We start from the raw sequence: 19,860 nt of genomic DNA on the forward strand, positions 1-19,860 counted from the left end.
TAAGGTCCTGGAGTGGCCTAGCCAGTCTCCAGACCCTAATCTCATAGAAAATCTGTGGAGGGAGCTGAAGGTTCAAGTTGCCAAACGTCAGCCTCGAAACCTTAATGACTTGGAGAAGATCTGCAAAGAGGAGTGGGACAAAATCCCTCCTGAGATGTGTGCAAACATGGTGGCCAACTAAAAGAAACGTCTGACCTCTGCGATTGCCAACAAGGGTTTTGCCACCAAGTACTAAGTCATGTTTTGCAGAGGAGTCAAATACTTATTTCCCTCATTAAAATGCAAATCAATTTATAACATTTTTGACATGCGTTTTTCTGGATTTTGTTGTTGTTATTCTGTCTCTCACTGTTCAAATAAACCTACCATTACAATTATAGACTGATCATTTCTTTGTCAGTGGGCAAACGTACAAAATCAGCAGGGGATCAAATAAATGTTTTCCCTCACTGTACCTACAGTATTTCATAGCACAGGGACACAGTTGCCATTGCGGGAGCCCTTTCAAATAGAGGATGAGATGTGATGCAAAGTGCTCTGGAGACGCTTTGGGCAGAAAGGAGGGCAAGTCTAAAAAAACTCATCATCATCATCATTGCCATGATGATGATGATGAAAATAGCGACAATGATGCTGATGACGATGCTACCGATGACGACAACAGTGACGACGTATGTCTGGCACCTACCGCCCCCCCCCTTCCCCCCCAGAGTGCGTACGTGCGTGTGCGCGTGAGAGGAGCAACCCTCACCGTACTTGACCTGCGCCACGTCACCCACGACCAGCTCAGCGACGTGCACCTCCACGAGCTGCCCGCTGCGGATCACCGAGAACTTCTGCTCCTGCTCAATGCGGCTCTGGAGGCCGCGGAACTGGCGCTCCTTGCTCCAGTCGTTGAACGCCGTGACAAGCACCACCACGACCACTGTGAGCAGGATGGCAGTGCCCTCTATCCAGCCCGTGTCCGAACCGGCCTCCTCGATGCTGCCCGAGGACTCGCCGCACACTGGCGGGTGTGGGTGGGCGGGGGGGGGGGGGGGTAGGGCATGGGGCAGATGGGGAACACGAGGTCAAGTGTCAGAGTCCAAAGAGGTCGGCTTTGCAAGCTTAAGTCTCTATGACGGAGCATCACAAGGCTCAGAAATTATCGGGTCGAAGTCACGTTGAACAAGACGGCTTTGCAAGCTTAAATTACCGAGTACGCATGGTCAAGTCAAGCCCTTTGAAAAGTACGAGGAACCTACATGAGACCAGGGGTCAGAGAGTCACATTCAACAAAGGATAACCAAGCGAGCTTAAGTCCCTCGCGCAGGATTCAAGGGTAAGCCTTCAGGATCAGAGAGTCACAGTTGAAAAGAACATTGAGAGTTTAGAGGGTCAGAAAGTCACAACCGATATCGTTGGGTTGTGCAAGCTTAAGTCTCTACCCACGAGGTCAAGGGTCAGAGATTAGAGGATCGGAAAGTTCAGCCAGAACAAGATCACTGTGCACGTTTTATGCCCTACCTATATAACGAGGTCAAGGGTCGGAGATTAGAGTCGGAGAGTCGCCGTTCAACAAGGGGTGGGCGACCGCGCGAGCTTCATCCTCTACACACGTGCGCGTGCTACTTAGCCAATCCCAGTGGACAAAAAACGGCAACCCAATATTAAAATAAACAGCTTTTATCTCAAAATCACTCGAAATTTACGAGTGTCCTCTAAATAGACTCGCCCGGTGTCAGACAGCAGAGCCAGGGACACGCCCAAGCCATGTTGTCTGACTCTCCCGTCTTGCGAGCGGTGTTGCTAACTCGGGGATTTACCCCCCCCCCCCCCCCAACTAGATCCAGCGACTTTGAGTCTAACCAACGACAGAATGTCAACGACAAGACGAGTGACAAAAATCGGATCGCCTTTTACGACACGAAGCCGTTATGCAGATTTTAGCAGACGTTCCAGGTGTGTATTGAGGATCACGTATAGGTTTACTAAGCTTGAGTACTTGGCAAATTGGTCCCAAAATTCTATTCTGTTTTGGGACCGCTGGCGGCCAATCCGGGAGATGTTTGGTGGCCTCTCACGTTCCGTGTTCTCGCCCTCGGGTGGCCGGTAGAAGGAGAGGCCGAGGGAGACGACCGCAGCCACCTCCAGGATGATGAGCGTCACGTCCTGCAGCGCGTGCCACACCAGCGCCAGGAACGACTTGGGCTTCTTGGGCGGGATGTGGTTCCGTCCAAAAGTTGTCCGCCTCCGCTCCAGGTCCTCGGGATCCCCCGAAAGGCCTGTCGGTCATCATCATCGTCGTCATCGGCTGTAGCTCGTCAACGAGTTCAAAGTAATAATTCTGCACACTCACCGTTACCACTGCCTCTTAATACAAAACAAGTACACAACGGGCTGATGTATTCTAGATTGGAAAACTCATTTAATAAAAATTGCTTTTTGTGTTTAGTTTGTCGTCCGTTCCCACCACACCTCCAATTAGCATGGTTGGCTACGTATGGTGTGACATTATTTCAATGTACATACAAAGATCTCCCCCGTTTAGCCTGAACAGACTGTTGGGGCAAGTGCTCTTAGAAAGCACCTATTAAGGCCGGAACGGCCAGCAACGCGCCCGGCCTCCTTTGTCTCTCCAGTGATGACGTTTGCACACCATGCCAGGTATTCATTTGAGGCAGAGTAGACCTTGGGGAGGCCCACAACCGGCACTAGTGCTGGGCGGGTTCGTAGTGCAACTCGCCAAGCACTGCACTACCACTCCCCACACAAGTGTACATTGGGCAATGTCCCTTCTTCAGAAGCGGGAAGAGGGAGGGCAGATAGATGGGCCCGAGTTGTAGATGGAGATCACACTTCTTAAACTGTGGGGCTCCAAGAAAACTGGGACGATTTTAAGCCGATCGATGTAGTCGCGATCGGCGTGTGGACGGTTTTCACCGTGAGTAGACCAACTGGGGAGCACACATTTCGTGCTCTCAATCCATGCCTTTGTGTTTTTTTTACCGAGCTCTCATCATACATACACAAAGAGAGAGAGAGATGGCAAGCCAGGGAGCCTAGCAATACAAACTCCGGAGAAAATCATAAACAACAAGCAATCACAGCAGGGGTAGTTTTATAATGCACACATAGGGAGGCAGATTGCAATTTTGACACAATTGCCGACCCATAATATCTCCATAATTACAGGTTTTTTTCGGTTAACAAGCGTAGATAAAAAGTAACATTCATGCAATCAACAAGAATAATAAAGTCAAACTGCCGACAGAACTTTTTTAAAGTCGGTACAATCTGCACGCATCTCGTGATAGTGGAAAACATAAAGTTTTTTTTATGGCTCAGTTTATAAACCACTTGTTTTTTTGTTCCTTCTCATCTTCACGCGAGGCATTATTTTCCAAGAAAACGTGACACTTTATGAAAAAGGTGCAAAATCCAAGGCCGAAGATCGCATCACTTGGTGCTCGCCACTACCCCCCCCCGCTCACCAAGGTGAAGATTGGTGATTCAGAATCAGAATATTTATTGATACTGGAGTAATCCGATGAGCTATGAAGCTCTTTTTCACAGACGTCCATTCGGGGCAGCTCAAAACGTTACGACAACATCCCTTTGGGGTTGTTAAATGAGCATCACGTTGTGGCGGTCTACGGATAGATTCGCCCCCACATGTGGAATTTACGACCACTGACGCTGTAACCTGGAGGAGATGAGCGCCAGCATCGAGGCTCAATTGAGCGGGACGTCACTTTTAGGATTTGTAATCCACAATGCAAATTAAAATATATATTTTATTTTTATTTTACCGAGCTATACATCTCAGTGGGCCTTAGCTGGCCACAACTGATAGCTCAACATGGTGGCTTATCACGTGGAGATTCATATCAGCCGAATAACTCTAAATGCGTGTTTCTAATTATGGAGGGAGGACCTGGAGAAAAATCCACGCGACCACGCGGAGAACATACAAACTCCAAATATACAGCAGGTGTCAAGGGTCGGATTCGAAACCACGACCTCCGGTATACCAGGCGAGGTAGTTAACATATCGCCACCGTGGTACCCTTAGAATTATAATAAATTAGAATAGAGAGTTCAGAGACTGTGCTAGGAGTGATGTGCGAGCACAAGTTGAGTAAATCGCCAAACTGCCAGCCAACAATAAAAAGTTCGTAAAGCATTGAAGAAAATAATCATAATCATAAAGAGTAATGACTGATCACACGGATAGTAAACGTGGATTTGTTATGGAAAAATATAAAATCGAAAGCTGAAAACTGCACTAAGCAGCGTGGAGAGACGGCGAGTGCTTGAAATTACCGAGAGATAGGGAGTGGATTAGAGAAACATTGTAAACAAGTGCCCTTGGGGCAGGAAACGGTCACTAGAATAAAGGATGGATATTCTTAGGGGTGATTCCACAACAATGGAATTCTGTACGACCACATTACCATGTGGTTGTCGGAGTAACAACACTTCAGGATAGACATCGTCAGAAGGGAAGCACCACCAGCAGTGTTTATCACGCACATTTTTTTAAAAACTTACAAAACACTTTTCTCTTTCCTAACTTTCTGTTATTCCGATTTTGCAAGTGGTGTCATGTCATGGGACGAAGCGTCCATTCCGATCCTTTGCAGTGCAGTGTTGGAACGGCCCACGGAAGCGGATACTGCAGAGCGACCTCAGAGATCTGTTCAGCGACGGGAGGCAGTACGTCCCCACTCACCCTGCTACAGCCAAGGTGTGTAAAACATCAATCAGATCTTTTCCCTTCTCACTTACCCGGTATTTAGCCAAATTAAGTTGGAGAATGTTCATACACTTTTCTATGCAATCATTGGTGATCGGGCTGGGAACATCAAATCACTGCACTTGCAAAGCCTGGTGTGTAAAAAAAAAGTAATGATTGGCCGAAAATCCGGATTGGAATGCAAGATCTCAGCGGTGCCAGGCTTGACACTCCGACCTCCGAGCCATCGGGGCCTCCTCGCTATCGACGGCATCAATGAAACATGCAATCCGATTACAATTTTTTTGTTTGTTCAAATAAACATAACGGCTGGGTGGGTCCACACGGATAACGTACCCCGACCACCGCAGCCTTGAGCAGTCTACCCCCAGCCACCGAGATAATGGTAAATTTATATTGGCCCCCATTTGGCAGTCTGGAAAACACAACGTGCCAATGAAAAAAATCGCGAAAGGGCAATAAATGGCGACCGAGGGACCAGTCAACACGGTGGTGGTTGCGCGCGCTCGCAAACCAGCGCCGTAGGGGCAAGGGCTGGTGGATCGCACGAATGTTGCCAACTCCCTCCATGTGGCCGTCGAGGTGCCGTACTCTGGCTCGCCAGGAGAAGGGCGACACGGCAAATGTGAATTAATATCTTTTGTCCTATCTGTGAAGGGATCGAGCGCTGCCCCCTCACACGGATGGGGTTTTCCAGGGATCATCTTTACAAGCGCCTACACGGGGGATCTTTGTCTTTTGAACATGGAGCAATGGCATGTGTGCATGCGTGAAACTCGGTGTGTGGTGGCAAGTGGAAAGTGGTGGTGTGCATGTGTTGCTACACACATCAACACGTGCACGCGTGTGTGTGTGTGTGGTGGTGGTGGTGAGCGGTAGTTAGCACACTGCGCAACGAACCCGCCGACCAGAGTTCGATTCCCGCTTACAGCCAACACCAGTGCAATTAATTCTAGATTTGAAGCTTTCGTGACTGCAAGAAATCATCTTCTTAGGTTTTTTCGGTAAAGTCACGTAGAAAGTAAAATAAAAACAAAATCACGACGTTTCGGAGGCAACACAAGTCTCCGTCATCAGGTGGGACCGTCACAGCCAGATTAGCTGTATCAAGTGAGGCAATGATTCAAGATGTAATCCCTTAAAAGCGAGTTGAGGGGGGAGGGAGAGGGAGGGGGGAGCTCATCAGACTATGGTAGCCAATGAAAGGAACGTATCGGGAGGGAGGGGGGGCGAGGCCAAAAGGGTGGGCGATGGACGTAGAAGCGCTTGTGCGCAAGCGGCCAATTACTGCACACGCCAACACAATGGAGCGATTGTGCGCAAGCGGCCAGCCACTGCACCCGCCAACACAATGGGCAGAGAGGAGGAGGGGAGGTCTAATACACATGATAGACAAAAGAACGAAAATGATGATGGGTACAAACTTAGGGGGAGCTCATCAGACTATGGTAGCCAATGAATGGAACGTATCGGGAGGGAGGGGGGGCGGGGGGGGGGGCGAGGCCAAAAGGGTGGGCGACGGACGTGGAAGCGCTTGTGCGCAAGCGGCCAATTACTGCACACGCCAACACAATGGAGAGAGAGGGGGAGGGGGGGTCTGATACACATGATAGACAAAAGAACGAAAATGCCCATGTTTATACCAATGCTGGCTGAACAATGAAGAGAGTACTGTTAAAATAACTGGGGATGTTAACACTCGGTAAAGTACAGTAAAATAGTGCCTGTCAGATAAGATGGTCCAAAAAAATTTGTGATTAAGTCTTTTTTTTTTGCGTGGTTGATAACATCTTTCCAATGATTACTAAGTTTGTACCCATCATCACGGTTGAAATTATGTCTGTGTTTGTATATTTGTATGGCTTCGTGTACAAACCTTTGATGGTAGCCGGGAGGTTTGCAGAGAACCTTGGTCTCGGAAAAGACAATTTCATGAGAGCCCACCGAGTTGTAGCAATGATCGGCCACGGCAGAAGAATCAGTTCTGCCGTGTTTCAGATCTGACTTGTGCTCGCGGACACGATCAGAAACATGACGTTTCGTTTCTCCAATGTAGCAATCACCACAAATGCAACTCAATTTGTAGACTCCAGGATACTGTAAGTCAGGAACGACATCCTTCACAGATGGAATCAAATCACGGATTTTATGCACTGTACTGAATCGGACTTGGATCTTATGTTTGTTTAGAATTTTGGAGATCGTTTTGGTCACGCCAGCTATGTATGGTAACGTGATGGTTTTGGTCGGAGTTTCATGTGGCTGTTTCTGTGTGGTGGGAGAGACAGCTTGGCGGATAGTACGGTCAGAGTATCCGTTCATCCTGAGGGCCCGATGTACATGTCTCTCTCATCAAAACGCTATACCACAGAGCACATGGCATTTCTGACAAACACCACCTGACCGGTAAATTAAGACATGTACATCGGGCCCTCAGGATGAACGGATACTCTGACCGTACTTTCCGCCAAGCTGTCTCTCCCACCACACAGAAACAGCCACATGAAACTCCGACCAAAACCATCACGTTACCATACATAGCTGGCGTGACCAAAAAGATCTCCAAAATTCTAAACAAACATAAGATCCAAGTCCGATTCAGTACAGTGCATAACATCCGTGATCTGATTCCATCTGTGAAGGATGTCGTTCCTGACTTACAGTATCCTGGAGTCTACAAATTGAGTTGCATTTGTGGTGATTGCTACATTGGAGAAACGAAACGTCATGTTTCTGATCGTGTCCGCGAGCACAAGTCAGATCTGAAACACGGCAGAACTGATTCTTCTGCCGTGGCCGATCATTGCTACAACTCGGTGGGCTCTCATGAAATTGTCTTTTCCGAGACCAAGGTTCTCTGCAAACCTCCCGGCTACCATCAAAGGTTTGTACATGAAGCCATACAAATATACAAACACAGACATAATTTCAACCGTGATGATGGGTACAAACTTAGTAATCATTGGAAAGATGTTATCAACCACGCAAAAAAAAGACTTAATCACAAATTTTTTGGACCATCTTATCTGACAGGCACTATTTTACTGTATTATTTGTTTCTTTCGGTTAAGTCACGTCTAAAGATAAAATAATAAATTAAATTAAATAATAGAATACGACGTTTCGATTGCAACACAAGCAATCATCATCAGGTATAATGAAATAGCGACATAAAATCTAACCAGAAAACTATAGACAGACATATTAGCAGACAGATATCACCAAGATACATAGCGAGAGCAACACAGGTAACAGAGAGGGGTGATCGTCTCTGTGTGGTGGCCTTAAATAGACAGGGGGGGCGGAGGCAGAGAGAGGGAGGAGGGTTAGAGAAAAAATTAGCATATCAATGAGTGGTCAACAGACGTGGTGCTGCGAATGCGATGGCACGGCAAGCAAGCCTGAAAATCAGGAGAAGGACACACTAAAATTAAATAACCTAGTAAAATATCGAAATGTAATGTAATACAACACAGAGGGTCGGTCAACACACAATTAACGCATAGCCTGGTTGATTACGTATTTCAAAGATTGCTAAGTTAGAATTTAAGTGTGAACAATCTAAAGAGAGGACACAGGCAGAGAAAACAAGTCGCTATGTATCTTGGTGATATCTGTCTGCTAATATGTCTGTCTATAGTTTTCTGGTTAGATTTTATGTCGCTATTTCATTATACCTGATGATGATTGCTTGTGTTGCAATCGAAACGTCGTATTCTATTATTTAATTTAATTTATTATTTTATCTTTAGACGTGACTTAACCGAAAGAAACAAATAATAATTCCTGCAGTCACGAAAGTTCTAAAATTAAGATTGAACCACTTCTACGGGGAAGTTTTAAGCTTATCTTTTTCTCTCTCTCTGGCGACTTGTTTTCTCTGCCTGTGTCCTCTCTTTAGATTGTTCACACTTAAATTCTAACTTAGCAATCTTTGAAATACGTAATCAACCAGGCTATGCGTTAATTGTGTGTTGACCGACCCTCTGTGTTGTATTACATTACATTTCGATATTTTACTAGGTTATTTAATTTTAGTGTGTCCTTCTCCTGATTTTCAGGCTTGCTTGCCGTGCCATCGCATTCGCAGCACCACGTCTGTTGACCACTCATTGATATGCTAATTTTTTCTCTAACCCTCCTCCCTCTCTCTGCCTCCGCCCCCCCTGTCTATTTAAGGCCACCACACAGAGACGATCACCCCTCTCTGTTACCTGTGTTGCTCTCGCTATGTATCTTGGTGATATCTGTCTGCTAATATGTCTGTCTATAGTTTTCTGGTTAGATTTTATGTCGCTATTTCATTATACCTGATGATGATTGCTTGTGTTGCAATCGAAACGTCGTATTCTATTATTTAATTTAATTTATTATTTTACTGTACTTTACAGAGTGTTAACATCCCCAGTTATTTTAACAGTACTCTCTTCATTGTTCAGCCAGCATTGGTATAAACATGGGCATTTTCGTTCTTTTGTCTATCATGTGTATCAGACCCCCCCTCCCCCTCTCTCTCCATTGTGTTGGCGTGTGCAGTAATTGGCCGCTTGCGCACAAGCGCTTCCACGTCCATCGCCCACCCTTTTGGCCTCGCCCCCCCTCCCTCCCGATACGTTCCTTTCATTGGCTACCATAGTCTGATGAGCTCCCCCCTCCCTCTCCCTCCCCCCTCAACTCGCTTTTAAGGGATTACATCTTGAATCATTGCCTCACTTGATACAGCTAATCTGGCTGTGACGGTCCCACCTGATGACGGAGACTTGTGTTGCCTCCGAAACGTCGTGATTTTTGTTTTTATTTTATTTTACTTTCTACGTGACTTTACCGAAAAAACCTAAGAAGACCAGTGCAATTATCCGAATCGGTCCTGCGCCTGCCCTAGGACGACCAGCCGCCTCAAATGAGTACCTGGTACAATGTGTAAACATCGCCACTCAAGATCAAGTTCATTTATTAGGAATAGCCCTGTGAGCCATTCGGCTCTTGAATCGGATGCAACCGCAACAAACAAAAAACATTAACAAGAAAACAACTTAAAGTGAATGTGTGACTAAGTGCAAACAGAAAATCCAAGAAAAGACAGACTCGGGAGACAAAGGCGGTCGGGCGTGGTTCTGGGCACCCACCCCCATGCGTACCGTGCCAGCACTCTCATAAATGCTACCTTACGAACAGCACTTGCCCCCAACAGTCTGTTAAAGGCTTCACGGGTGATCTCCGTCTTTCGTGGTGGCGAGTGTACTGCGGTGAGCATGTGGCGGAATCATTCGCGACCACCCCCCCGTCCACGTCCGCGTCAACCTCACCGTCCGTGGGCGACGTCCGCAGCCGTCGGCACAGCTCTGTCGCTCCCTGCACCGCTGTGTCGTCGTCGCCGCCGCCGTGGCCCACCTCGTGCCGCCCATATTCCTTCACGATGCGCCCCACCGCGTCTCCACCGCGGAGCTCCATGAGAGTGCGCAGCTCCGCCAGGGAGCAGCCGAACCCATCCTGAGGGTCACTCATTATCGATCCTACAATTGTCCAAGTAGAGTTAATTACACTCGAGGGGGGTGGGGTAGGGTGGGGGGGCTCTCCAGAACTTCCTCTGGTGGAGGCCGTTCCGCCTGCAGTGGCACAAGCGAGGAATTGCAGGCCTGCACCTTGATCGTATTTATATAGTATCGCTATACTGGAGCGCCTTTGATCATAAATAATGTGAACACTGGGCTATGTGAATCAATGTTGAGCTTAGGCGAGCTCTGGTGTAGCGTACGATTGTATAGTGTTGTGTGCCTGTGTGTTAATAGGGCACCCTTAAGTGCTATGGGGTTTGGGTTGTGTTCGGTGGGAGTGCGATCATCTGTCTGGTGTCAGAGAAAAGCCCAGAGTCAACTCCGTGTGACCTGCAGTCATTTCCTCAACTCCCAGTTGAGCCAGGCCGGGCGACGGGAAAGATCTGTGGACACAAAAGGAGAGAGACACAGGCAAACAAAGACCCCCCCATGTAACCTTCACAGATTGTAAGAGCAAGCGTTGCGAGTGAGCATCTATGAAGGCTGGCACATCATACAAAGGGTGTGGGTGGCCAGCACTACGCCCGGCTGCATTAGTCTCCCGAGGTGACAATATTTGCACACTGCACCAGGTACTCATTTGAGGCCGAGTCGACCTAGGTTGGGGTGGCTCAGATAATCGTCACTGGTGTTGACCGCGAGTGGGAATCGAACTCGAGTCGCTGGGTTTGTAGCGCAGCGCGGTAACCACACTCCCCTAACGCTCCCTCAACAACAACAACAGCCATTCGCCACTGAGTGGCGGTGACGTCACCAGGGCGCTTGTGCCAGGCGACGTGCACTTTCAAGCCACGTGAAGTGTCGAAGGCCCGCTGGTAGGAGGTCATGGTACAGACCCAGGTGCCATGGGTTTGGCCGACTGGGATGGCTGGCAGATGCACCAACTGTGCCAACTTACTGTGTTTTAGCCGCCCAGCGCTCTGCTCCCCCTTGCGCACACAGGCACACGTATGTATGTATATGTCAATGAAACGCTGGACAAGTGTGTCTCTGCGCCGTGCTGGTTATTTGACCCGACTTCACCATGCTGGGTCAGTGCGAATTGGTGCAGGTTGGGGGGGTGGGGGTGGGGAGGAATGCCCAGGTCTGATACTTCTGATATCCAAGTTGGCCGTGGCCAGGAATGGCAAGGCAGCATATAAAGTACAACAATTGATTTTGTAGCACTGCCCACACAGCCACCTATAACTCTTTTATATAAAAAACATATATTTATTTTACCAGGTAAAGCCCACCGAGCGATACAGCTCGTTTTCAGAAGCGACCTGGCCACAAACGATTGTGCAACTCAGTGGGTTATTACGTGGAAATGTATAGCAGCCAAATACTTTAAACGCACGTTTATTCTAAATGTGGGAGGGAAAAACTGGAGAACCTGGAAAAAAAATCCACGCTACCACGGGGAGAACATGCAGACTCCAAATATACAGGAGTCTGTTTGTTTTCCAGGCGAGGTATTAAACATCCTGTCATCGTGGCGCCCAGTGGCGAAATTCACTATGCTTAGCCTCAGTTTACAATTAACCAAGTAGCAAATGGAACAAAAACCGATGCGTGTGCAAAGCAGCAGAGAGATGCACAACGTACATACAAACGTTTTCGGGCGACAAAGTCATCATTTGTCATCAACAACCACGAGCAATCCACTGCCCGGATGAAAGCTTCCACAATGTCACCATCCTCGAGTCCCGCAATGCAACAACGATCCACCCGGCGCCTGCACCCGAGCCGATCTCATCATTCCATTTACATGACAGGCATCTCCCCCCCCCGCTTTGGCGCTTAACCCCCCTCCGTTTGGCCACCACTCCGTAGCTCCGTTCCTGACGATTGGCAGTCCCCTCTTTATCTCATCGTTTTGGACTCCATTCATCCTTCAATAACCGCTCGAGGTGCAAACATCCTCCTGCGTTTTCCCAGTTGCGTCCATGCGACAGGCATTTTCCAGACCGAGTTTGCGTTTGCTGGACCCAAAATGCACAAATCCCCAGCAGACCCCGACACATAGCCAAGGCAAGTGGTGTCAGCAAGCGCCTAATCATGCTGGCATGGCACACGAGAGAGAGGTGGCGTGGCCAATAACCACGTCTAGCCACCTGACGGTCACACGCAATACCAAGTGCACAATGAAGGCAGAGTCAACTGAAAGGAGACTTAAAGCAGGTTCCAAAACTATTTTACACAGATATAACACACGCAGGTACACACTAAAGGAGAAAGATTCCCCCGTATAGCCTTAACAAACTGTTGGGGTAAATGCTGTTAGTGAGCACCTATGAAGGTCAGCATGGCAAACAAGAGGGTAGATGGCCAGCAACACGGCCGGCCGCCTTTGTCTCCCTAGTGGCAACATTTGCACTCTGCCAGGTACTCATTTGAGGCCGAGTCAACCCACAGGAAGACACAGGGCTGGTTCAGATATCACTTAGCACTGATGTTAGCCATGGCCAGCGATTGACCTCCCATGGTCAGCCACATGGCCCATCAGACGCACAAACCCAGACTCGCCGTGACTTATACCTTCAAAATGAAAGAGGCACTGGGATCAGATGGAACAGGGCCGACCTCTCGACTGCAAGTCGAGTGGAACATCCGTTACACCATGGCAGCATCCCCCTGCACGCCGAAATGGTTTACTTAATTCGTTAACAATCCCAAACCCCGATCAGCAGAGCGGTCCACGTGGCAGATCACCTTTCAAGCAGCTCGGCCGCCCCTCAAGCACAGTGACCGCAAACTCAAGCCACTGCCCCCCCCCCACACCACCGTGCTCACCTCCGCCGCTTGCCAGTGGTGGAGAAAACACGAACTGGCCTCAGACTCATTTATTGATCGATGTTCCCCGGTGGCTCGAGACCAATGAGAACGCTGGCGAGAAAGACGAGACGCTCGGCTCTACGATGAAGGCCAAGAGCCCGGTCTGAGCTTCGGTGCCTTGTCGATGACAGCACGTGGAGAGATTAGTCATTTTTTTTACTAGTTGACGAAAGCGGTCAGGCATTAAGTCTGCTCCGTTATTTAATGTTGGTGCAAGGTGGGTGGGGGGAGGTGGGGGGATTCATCCCCCACCTTTGCCCCCCCCACATCCAATGTTATCAGGTCGGTCAAATAAGTGAACTCAGCCGGACGATCTCAGTCCGAGTCTTCACTCAGAATCGTTAGTTTCGTCTCGCCAAGCTCATTCGTGCTCCGATCTCCGGTTTAGGATTCTACGATCAGTCGGCCGTGATTTGCTTTGGGGCTTCGCAAGTAGTCGTAGTCACCGTCACGTTTGACGTTTCTCATCCACATCGCTGGTGAACATGAAATCAAAACACAAAAAACACGCGTCGCGAGGAATGTTTTCGTCACCCGATTCTCGAAGTATATTACCAGTCGCACCGACGCCGAGCAGAGCAGAAGCCAGCTCTGCTCTCCGTGCTCTGCCAGTGCCGTCACCTCCACTGTGTTAGCCGCTGCCCGATTTGCACCTTGCCAACATCCAAGCCAGAATGAATCAAAACAAAGCCAGGCGGGGCTCCGTCTATTTAAGTCACACGAGCGATCTGCTGAGCAGGCAACGACCACGATGAACCGATGAACCCGTGCAACCCCCCCCCCCCCCCACTTTTATTTCCACCACATTCTCTCACCCATAGAGCAGCCCGTGTTCTAACCACAATCCCTCCCCCCTGCTCACCCTGGTTCAGCGTAAACTTTCATCCCTGGCCAGATCAATGAGTAACAGACACCGGCCTGCAAAGCTGCAAGAGACCCCAGGTCTCCGTGTGCCAGGTCTCCCTCTCTACAAAAAAATGCATCTCGGTACAAATTAACTCGCGAACTGAAGAGCACACATTCGCGCACGTGTCTCTCAACCCAGCCTCCGTAGGCATTACGTCTAGTAACACCTGCCACGGTGGAATGGTCAGTCGGCGCTCTGGAGTTGGGGACCCAAGAGCATCGCCACTTCAAATCGATCCACCGGTGCATAAAAGGGGACAGGTTTCTGAAATCCTCTCCACCTCCTCCACCGTCAACCAAGCAGTATAAACGGTATGCCACAGTTAGTTGATGGGGAAATAAGGGGATAATTAAAGGCGATTGCTGTCATGCAACCCAAACATTAAACCCCTTGTAGTTTGCGCTCCTTCAATGGAGGAACAGCAAACCCACGAGAACTTTCTCTGCTGTAGCCCTCTCGTCGTGGTTTTGTGTTCAGTTGTTATTTCCCCGCTCCTCTGATTAGCACGGTTGGCTACGTACGGTGCGAAAAGGGTTTAACAAACATACATAGCAGACCTCCACATTGCCATCATACAGAATAAGAGAATTAAGAAGATAAGCAAGTGAATATATTCCAACACCAAAAAAGCAGAAGGGAAAAAATAATTTCCAGGAAGATTTCAGCACCAATTATCAAGAGGACATTGGATGATGTTACATAAGCAAGGTCAATGGAAACTAAGCTAAAGTAATTGTGCTTAGTGATTGTGCCCCTCCGACAAAAGTTTTCTTCCCCATTCGAAAGTTTTTTTCCCATTCGTTCAACCAACTCGTATACGACTTGTTTTGGTCGTTTTTATCTGTAGCCTCACGAGGCAGCCTTCTCGATCAAGTGCTTCAATCGTTTCCCATAGTTCATTACAAATTGCTCATTATAATGGCTGCCATCAGCGAATCTGAGAGGACTACTCATGCTAGTGACGTTTATCTGTGTGCCCTTATTTCTAAAATATAATTGTAAGAAATTATATTAGAGTCTCTCTGTGGTATAGGTTTGGCGAGACCCGATCTCCTTGCCTGGCTCCTCTTCAGACTTTTATTTTATTGCATCTCAGGGAAACTGTTACATGTTTTATAAATGTGTGTGTTTTTTTTTTATATAATTTATATGTTTCTAGACATTTTTGGTGAGGCAAGTCATTGAAGGTGGACAAAGGTCAAAACTAAAATGTGGGGAGAAATTCATCAAGCAGTGGATAAACTATGGTTGGGTGTCGTGGCTTTAATCAATTGAGATTATTTACACTATTAGTTATTTTTTCTACCAGGTAAGGTCCACTGAGCTATGTAGCTCTTTTTCAGACGCGACCCAACCGCAAATGATAGTTCAATGGAGTGGCTTATCATGTGGAAGTTTATAGCAGCCAGATACCCTAAATGTATGTTTCTAAAATGTGGAGGGGAAAACCGGAGGACCCGGAGAAAAATTCACGCAACCACGGGGAGAACGTGTAAACTCCAAATATACAGCAGGCGCCAGGGTCCGGATCGAATCCACAACCTCCTGTATACCAGGCGAGGTAGTTAACATCTCGCCACCGTGGCGCCCCTACACTCAGCTGCAGCAATCATCGTCCTCTCCCTGGCAGACTACCCCCAAGGTCGCTCTTGCAAATGAGATTCGATCCTGGTCTCTTGTGTTCTCACCTGGTTTCACAACATCAACCCGACAATATCCGAAGGAGTAGTTTAATTACATTACCGTATAAATACATCTGTTCAGGTGAAACTAAACCGGGGTTATTGGAAATATACCACAGGTAAGCGGTTGCAAAAAGTGGAAATCGTAATTTAATATAGCTCAGGTAAAAGCACAAGGTTAATGATTACAATGAAAATATTGATAGAGATTATTGAATCCAGATTGGGGGGGGCAATATAAAAAAGCACCACAAGTGGCGTGCACTCATCCGGCAGTGGATAGATCATGGCTCGTGCTGCTGATGATGATAGGCATAGACATGTGGGATGATGTGGCTGCATCTCAAGCCGCTCAATCTCCATTTCACGACTCCACCCACGCCATGGGTAGTCTATTGTCAGATCTGAGGTTTTGCCTTCAGGTCTAGAGACCAAGGTTTGGGGCAAGTTTTATATGGCGAGATGTTAACCACCTTCGCCTGGTATATAGGAGGTCGTTAGTTCAAATACACACGTTCTTATTGCTGTCTCTGAATGCAACGCCAAGCAATCATCTCTCTGTGCTTTTCAGTTTGTGTTTGTGTGTGTTGGGAGCCAAGGTGGAAATATGTTAACTCCAACGCCTGGTATACAGGAAGTCGTGTGTTCGATCCCGACTCCGACGCCTGTATATTTGGAGTCTGCACGTTCTTCCCCTATGTGCGTGGATTTTTCTCCAAGTCCTCAGGTTTTCCCCCCCTCCACATTTATAAACATGCGTTTAGACTATGTGGCTGCTGTACATTTCCACGTAAGCCACGAAGTTGAGATACCATTTACGGCCATGTCGTTTTTGAAAAAAAAAAAAGAGCCATTTTGCTCAGTGGGGACTTACCCGGTAAAAATATTGTTTGGGTTTAGTGAAAATTACCCAAAATGCTCTAAACTGCAGCGTAAAGTTGCGTTGCTATAAGGAATTGGTCCGAACAAAACACCGGCCACATTGATGAAAGTCTTGCGCGAAACTTTGGAGACTAAACCAGAACAAAGAGCACTTCAGCACAATACTATATTTGCAAATATGCAATCGCGATTTGCCCGGACAGTTACCCGAAGGCTTCCGTTCTACTAATGAAAGCACTTCCGAATAAAATACCGCATGCTGTGTTTATTTACGGTGTCACATAATCCAGCGCGTATGCGCGAGTAGTCGGGTTTAGACCATGACCGTGGTGGCTATTCAATACGAGCGGCTTCGCACAAACACTAAACGACAACAACAATGTGATACGGTTTTTTCGGTGAAGTCACGTAAGTGAAAAAAAGAAATTAAATCACGACGTTCTGATTGCAACACAAGCAATCATCATCATCATCAGGTGTGACAACCACAGCAATAAAATCTTAACTGAAGTGGAAGAGATGCCGGAGTTAAGGAGTTTATATAAACTTTAAATCTAGAATGATACGAACCTGCCAGCTCACAACAATAATCTCATACTTATTAGAGGTGAATGTCTGTAGTTTACCGGTACACAAGTGAGATATGTTTTGGTTTAACGGTGTAAGGCGAGCGTCTTTATGGTGGGGTTACCTGTATACAGCATTCTATGGCGTTATATAGTAGTTGTACAAGTGCGCATGTTGAGTGTAGGAGTTCACCTGTACACAGACGAACGCCCATGTGAAGCTTTAGCCGTTCACAGCAGGTGAGCGCGTCATGTGCCCTTTTTAAATGTGCACAGGTGAACGTCTGTATAATTAATTGCACACATGCGAGCATCTATATAGCTTTACCTACCTACAGGTGACCTGTGTGTGGGGTTACCTGTGCACAGGTGAGCGACTGTTGGATTTTCCTGCATTCGGGTGCCTATGGCGTTACCCGTGCACAGGTGATCGTCCATGCGGAGTGCCTCATGGATTGTTACGCCGTACGACCGTGAGAGATGGCGATGGCTTTGGGAAGGCCTTTCGGCATGGTGTATAAATCACGGCTGAAAAACGCATGGCTTTCGTTATGTACATACAGTACCGCGTACATCATTATCTGTGTACAGGTGATGAGCGTGTGTGCGCGCGCGAGTTTACCAGTGTTCAGGAGAAACGACTCCGCCCGTGTTGTCTCGGTCGCCAACTCTCAAGGTCTCTCTTATCATCAGCAACAACAACAAACAACCAACAGCTTGCTCTGCCATCAGCGTGAGAGGTGAGCTCCAGCAGAAACCAGACGATGCTTGCCGAGCAAGTGTGCAACAGAGGTGAACCGCCACGCAGCGCAGAGGCACAGGTGTGCCCATTTATCGGGATGTGCGAGCGCGTATCTCTCTCTCTCTCTCCTTTATCTTCGTATTTTGGACCCCCTCCCCCCCATCATTACCACGCATTGCCCCTCCACGTGGTCAGAGGAGCTCGCTCATTGGTGAGCGCACGCACCCTGTGGGGTGGCAACTCCCGCGCACGACGCCACGGAGATGTCAATGACATCACCTGCTTGGGGATGGAGTGGGTGGGTCGAGCGGGTGGGGGTGGCGGTGAGTTTAGGCCCTTTCCGCCAGCAGTGGCGTGAGCCGGCTATTGCAGGGCTGCGCCTTTAAGCTGTGATTCTATATACAATACGGGGACTCCTCTACTTACGACCACTCGACTTACAAACTTTCAGAGATACGAACAAACCTTGTCCGTATGTACAGTTTGCCTGTTCGGGCCGAGAGTCGTAAGTTTAACCGCCGCACAATAGATGGCGGTGGTGGCATTTACATCTGCAGAACGTGAAGAACCGGTGGCATCTACATCTGCAGAACGTGAAGAGCATCTACATCTGCAGAACGTGAAGAAACAGTGGCATCTACATCTGCAGAACATGAAGAACCATTGTCATCTACATCTGCAGAACATGAAGAACCTATGGCATCTACATCTGCAGAACATGAACAACCGGTGGCATTTACATCTGCAGAACATGAAGAACCGGTCGCATCTACATCTGCAGAACGTGAATAACCAGTGGCATCTACATCTACAGGAGATTGTACAACTATTAAAACCATTACCCGTGTTTAGTGTACACGCCGTACAACATGTTTGAATCGACAGGAGTAAAGTTGGACTTACGAACAAATCGACTTCTGAACACACCTCTGGAACCCAATTCGTTCGTAAGTAGAGGAGTCCCCGTATACAAACTGCAGTACTGCCGTAGTTTGGAAGGGTGCAGAGCGGCCACTAGTTACATTCAGGAAATACCGTGTTCGGTTGACAGCCGTCTGTCAATCCACCGCTAGATGACAGCTTCCCCAAGGCTGCGGGGTTTAGGGTGGCTATTATTTCACCATACTTCACCGCGCTGGACACTGCTGGCTCGATGAAGGCGGGAGCCAGTAGCGAGTACAGTACAACAATGGGAAGTTAGGGGCCGTCCATAAATGACGTCACGCGATTTTGGCCGATTTTTGACCCCCTTCCCCCCCTCGTCACACATCGTCACAAATGTCTGACCCCCTCCCCCCCTAGGTGAGTGACGTCATTTATGGACGGCCCCTTACCGCGCTGCCCCTATTCTATTCTATTTACAACGTAGCCCCGGCAGAAGTTAGAGAACGACGCTTCAGGTGGAGAGGTCACCTCGTGTGTGTGTGTGGGGGGGAGCGGTGCCGCAGTGGTTAGCGCATTGCGCCTACGAAAGCCGCCGGCCCGAGTTCAATTCCCGGTCGCGACCTATAACAGTGGCAATACATATATATGAACCAAGTATCAGAGCTCTCCTAGGTCGACTCAGCCTTAAATGGGTACCCAGTGCGGTGTGTAAATGTCAGAATTGGAATTACAAAGGCGGCCGGGCGTGGTGTTGGCCACAACGACCCCCTCGTGTGCGGTCTCGACCTTCATAGGGCGCTCGCTAACAGCACTTGCCCCAACAGTCTGTTGAAGGCTATACGGGGGATCTTTGTGTTGTCCCTCGTGACGTAGGGAGAACCCCTGATTGCATTGCATGACCGAGGTATTGTTCGTGTACGTGTCCCACTTATTCAAATTACCATACGCATCTTGCGTGTGCATATACAAACATACACACAGGGTGCTTAAAAAAATGTTAACACTTCTGAGAATTTGCAACGATACCACAAGAAATGTGCCTCCGAGCTCTGGAGACCACATGGAGAAGATTCCTGACATGTGTTG

General features: G+C 48.2%; 1 protein-coding gene across 8 annotated transcripts in view; it reads right to left on the reverse strand.

The window, feature by feature from the left end:
• LOC144730124 (plasma membrane calcium-transporting ATPase 2-like) overlaps positions 1 to 18,030 on the reverse strand; it is a 41,794-nt gene extending 23,764 nt beyond the window's left edge. For 2 of the 8 annotated variants that reach the window (XM_078610699.1, XM_078610700.1), the window contains exons 1-4: positions 17,770 to 18,029; positions 10,045 to 10,676; positions 2,064 to 2,264; positions 752 to 1,006 (exon numbers count right to left, since the gene is read on the reverse strand). In XM_078610699.1, coding sequence (XP_078466825.1) covers positions 752 to 1,006; positions 2,064 to 2,264; positions 10,045 to 10,243 — 655 coding nt within the window. In that variant the 5' untranslated portion in view covers positions 10,244 to 10,676; positions 17,770 to 18,029. Of the gene's footprint in view, positions 1 to 751; positions 1,007 to 2,063; positions 2,265 to 10,044; positions 10,677 to 12,813; positions 12,911 to 13,665; positions 13,792 to 17,769 lie in introns of those variants that run through there. The other 6 variants (XM_078610703.1, XM_078610701.1, XM_078610696.1 and 3 more) reach the window with 5 other exon arrangements.
• Between the last annotated feature and the right edge of the window lie 1,830 nt (positions 18,031 to 19,860).

The sequence above is a fragment of the Lampetra planeri genome, chromosome 34 (assembly GCF_965212315.1).
Source record: "Lampetra planeri chromosome 34, kcLamPlan1.2.h2, whole genome shotgun sequence".
Classification (NCBI taxonomy): domain Eukaryota; kingdom Metazoa; phylum Chordata; class Hyperoartia; order Petromyzontiformes; family Petromyzontidae; genus Lampetra; species Lampetra planeri.